This window comes from Brugia malayi, assembly GCF_000002995.4.
Source record: "Brugia malayi strain FR3 genome assembly, contig: Bm_v4_Chr1_scaffold_001, whole genome shotgun sequence".
Lineage (NCBI taxonomy): Eukaryota > Metazoa > Nematoda > Chromadorea > Rhabditida > Onchocercidae > Brugia > Brugia malayi.
Window position 1 is genome coordinate 12,321,896 of NW_025062475.1, and position 1,587 is coordinate 12,323,482.

The following is a 1,587-nucleotide window of genomic DNA, read 5'->3' on the forward strand; positions in this document are numbered from 1 at the left end:
TATTCAAAAACAATCATATTGTCAAATTAATTTAAAGTCTTAACAACAATTATATCATAGAATTTTCATTATTTTCATATTTTTAATCACTTATAGTATTGTTATTCCTTTTTTGTTTATTTATTACAAAAATTGAATTAAATATGAAAATTTTTTATTGTAAAATAAACAAAACATAAATTTATGTGATAACATTAATAAATTACCTATTTACAGGTAAAATGCATGCTGATAGTAAGCTATGTATAATGCTACTGATAATATCTGTTAGTTCGGGAAATTTGTTTAATGATAATCAAACTATTGTTGTTAGAGCTGGATCAGCTGCATATCCACGTTATTTACGCAGGAACTTAAATGGTCAGTTTTTTTTTTTTTTTTTAAAAAAAGAAAAAAAAATATTTTTTGATTGTTTTTTTCATTTTTGAATATTTTTGATTTTTTTACCTTTTTTTTTTTTTTTTTAGATTAAAATTGAATTTAACAAATGACAAATGAATGAATGGTTTAATAATAAGCTTTTTTTTATAAATTCTGATAAAAAAATACTCCAAAATGCTTATATGTATGTTAAATCAATGAAAATGACAAAATTTTATTGTGAAAAATAATAAATTAAGAAGAAATGATTAGTTTTTATTAAAAAATTATTATCACAATTTATCATTTCAAAAGATTAATTATCATTAAACTTATCTGCAAGCATTGAAAGAGGAATATTTTGCAGGTTGTTCACCAGATGACATTATGTCACATTGTTTAAAGTCAAATGATCGTTACGATGAATGCACGCGAGAATTATGCAGTCGTTGCATTCTTCAAGCATCCGTATTAAATCCATTTGGTATTGTTTATGTAAACATATCGATTATTATTTATTTATTTGTTTTTCTTTCTAAACTCTTTAATTCTAATTTTTTTTCCTTCTATTTATAAATTTTGAAAAGTTTAAATTTGATAATTTATCAATTAAGAAGTTAAATGTTTACATTTTTACAAAAATATTTTTGTGTTTTTCAGCTGATTACTGTTACTGGATGATGTCTTGCCTTTGTACAGTAACCAGTTGTCAAGATTTATCACAATCTGAGTGTTATTGAAAAAAAGAAAAAAAAAATAATCAATAATAAATATATGAAATTTTAGAAAGTTACAACATAAAAAAAAAAAAAAAAAAACAAAACAGAAAAGAGTAATAATAAAAGTACTGAACACAAGTGTCACTTATATATGACAATTTTTCATCTTAATTGAACAAATATTTGATTACAAAATTTTTGTTTTATTAAACAATAAAAACAATAAACGTTTGTTTTTTTTGTCGTCAATTTATAGCGTAAAATTTAATTTTCTAAATTAAAAATAATAAACTGATAGAAAATTTGAATAGCTTTTCCAGTAGATTTACTTCTTATAATTTAAAATGTTTCTTTATTAATTATAGAAATTATTTCAATTAGTTACTAACAAACAGTTAATTTTATTAGAAAAGAAATTTAATTTTGACTTACCTGTAATTTCATCAAAGTTTTTATGCACAGATTTTAAATAGTAAACGATTGAAGTAAAAAATTTCTATTTAAAAAA

The 1,587-nt window shown here is 20.5% G+C and overlaps 1 protein-coding gene across 1 annotated transcript; it reads left to right on the forward strand.

Moving 5' to 3' along the window:
- Positions 1–221: 221 nt before the first annotated feature.
- On the forward strand, positions 222–1,100 carry Bm18569 (Uncharacterized protein; the record flags this gene model as incomplete). The annotated part of the gene is made up of 3 exons (XM_043077609.1): positions 222–360; positions 728–844; positions 1,021–1,100. 3 exons carry the CDS (start codon positions 222–224, stop codon positions 1,098–1,100), a joined length of 336 nt encoding a protein of 111 aa, XP_042933543.1.
- Positions 1,101–1,587: the final 487 nt, after the last annotated feature.